Source organism: Anastrepha ludens, chromosome 6 (genome assembly GCF_028408465.1).
Source record: "Anastrepha ludens isolate Willacy chromosome 6, idAnaLude1.1, whole genome shotgun sequence".
Taxonomy (NCBI): Eukaryota; Metazoa; Arthropoda; class Insecta; order Diptera; family Tephritidae; genus Anastrepha; species Anastrepha ludens.
This window is the reverse complement of record NC_071502.1, coordinates 65741539-65743534: the sequence shown is the minus strand read 5'-3', so window position 1 is coordinate 65743534 and position 1996 is coordinate 65741539. Positions and strand designations below refer to the sequence as shown.

Genomic DNA, 1996 nt, shown 5'->3' with positions numbered 1-1996 from the left:
TGATGATTGATGTCCCTTTTATAATAAAAAGAAAATAAATACGAAATATTTTATTTATTTTTATTTATTTAATTTATCTAAAAATTCAATTAAACTTTTCTCTATTGTGAGCCTATAGCTTTCATACTAACTTTTAAACTTAAAGTTTGACATCAAGTCGGCACGGGTTAATGACATCCGATCTCAATAATATTTTATATTTAAGTTTTTAGAGTCAAATGGAAAAAATAAAGGGTATGCGTATTGAAATTCCGAAAAAAAAAAATTCCCCCTTGTAGCCTGGGACACCCTAATGGGTATGTACAGAATTAGTATTCAACATTTTTATTGTTATTACTTTTTCATTCCAGTTCTTGTTTTAATTTCATCTATTTTTTCAACAACTATTCAATACCATTTCACTTCTGAATTAAAATAATGCATATTTTGACCTACCAGACCGTCTATAACTGAACACTGTACGAGTAGCGGTGGCCACAAAATAAATAATCGAATAAATTCGTTACTAAGGGTATAAAAAGTGCAACCAGTGCAAGCAAAACATTAGTTTAACCAGTAAACTACACGAAGTATACGGCATGCAAAAGTAAGTAATAGAAAATCCTTAAGGGAAACCCAAGAAACCAATCTATAAATTTAAACTAATGCTTGTAACTTGCACCAATATAGGACAATCCTTCCAATCATCGCCTTGGCCCTGTTCGGTCTTGCCAATGCACAAATCCGATCTAAAGGTGCCTGCCCAAGTCCGGCAGTACAGAGTTACTTCAACTTATATGCAGTAAGTAAAAGTGAACAGTTGCGTACATTTGTCAAATACTAAATTAATGTTTTCTGTTTGCGATACAGTATATGGGCACCTTTTACGAATATGCCAAGTATCCTTCTGCTTTGGAGGGTAACTCCAAGTGTGTGAGAACAGTACACACCCAAAAAAGTAAAAATGTGATGCACAAGGTGGATACATTGGTTGATCCAACGTAAGTAATTCAATTGAAATATATACCTGCATATACCGTATATGCACCTTTTTCATAAAACATGTCCTCTTTGGGATATTAGTTCAGCTTTTGATATTATCTTTTCCATTTTTTTTGTGCTCTGCAGTACCGGCAAAAGCAGCGATTATGTCGCTACTGCCACGCAAATTTCAAATGGTAAGTTCACAATTCACTACTCTGGTCAAGTAACTCCCAACAACTTTTGGGTTTTGTTCACCGATTACATTAGCTACGCTGTTGTTTACACCTGCGAACCCGCTAGTGGCAACACACATAAAAGTAAGTAGAATGGAAAATTAAATTCCAAGAATTGATTAAATTCAGTGTTTTATATTTCTGATTTTCCTTAGCGTGGATTTGGATCCTTACCCGCCAACGAGTACCATCTGCTGCCACTGTGGCGAAGGCTAAAAATGTTGTGAGCTCAAGTGGATTTGATCCCTCGCTATTGACTGTTACGGATCAAAGCAAATGCTAAGCAGCAGCTTCTGATGATTTCTCCCAAATGCTGGAAAACCCCAATTGAATGGACTGGCTTGGAATTATGAATAAGCTGGCTATTCAGTTAAGCAAAAAGCTAAATAAATATGAATTCTTAACAACTGGAATTGATAAAAATAACTTCTTACTAAATATATGTAGTATCAAATAAATAAATTCTTGAAAATTAAAATGTTCCATATGAATTTCGCATATATAATGGATGTTTTTTATGATAATCGCGCCTTAATTTTTCTGGAAATAAGCCTGTTCAGTTTAAATAAAACACTACTAATACCCTTAGTAGAAAGACAAAGAGCTCCAAAGCTCAAGACGTAATCTATGTCAGAAGAAAAGTCGCACGGAAGAACAAGTTCTTCATCAAAAAAATTAGATTCAAAAAACTCAGCAAATAAATTTACCGCTTCACTTCAGCTTCGCCCTTGACTACTATCTAAAAAGATGGCGGTGGAAACACTGGCAATACTCTTTCTAGATTTTATGTATTTCCAGAA

At 34.3% G+C, this 1996-nt stretch overlaps 1 protein-coding gene across 1 annotated transcript; it reads left to right on the top strand.

Annotated features, from left to right (window-relative positions):
* Positions 1 to 483: 483 nt before the first annotated feature.
* LOC128866095 (apolipoprotein D-like) lies at positions 484 to 1694 on the top strand. The gene is made up of 5 exons (XM_054106594.1): positions 484 to 586; positions 670 to 781; positions 850 to 980; positions 1108 to 1280; positions 1352 to 1694. Exons 1-5 carry the CDS (start codon positions 579 to 581, stop codon positions 1477 to 1479), a joined length of 552 nt encoding a protein of 183 aa, XP_053962569.1. The 5' UTR covers positions 484 to 578; the 3' UTR covers positions 1480 to 1694.
* The last annotated feature ends 302 nt before the right edge of the window (positions 1695 to 1996 follow it).

Bases quoted from the DNA above. Each gene is read 5' to 3' on its own strand.
- LOC128866095 (XM_054106594.1), top strand. The intron at 981-1,107 runs GTAAGTAATTCA...TGTGCTCTGCAG, and splicing joins GATACATTGGTTGATCCAAC to TACCGGCAAAAGCAGCGATT. The intron at 1,281-1,351 runs GTAAGTAGAATG...GATTTTCCTTAG, and splicing joins TAGTGGCAACACACATAAAA to CGTGGATTTGGATCCTTACC.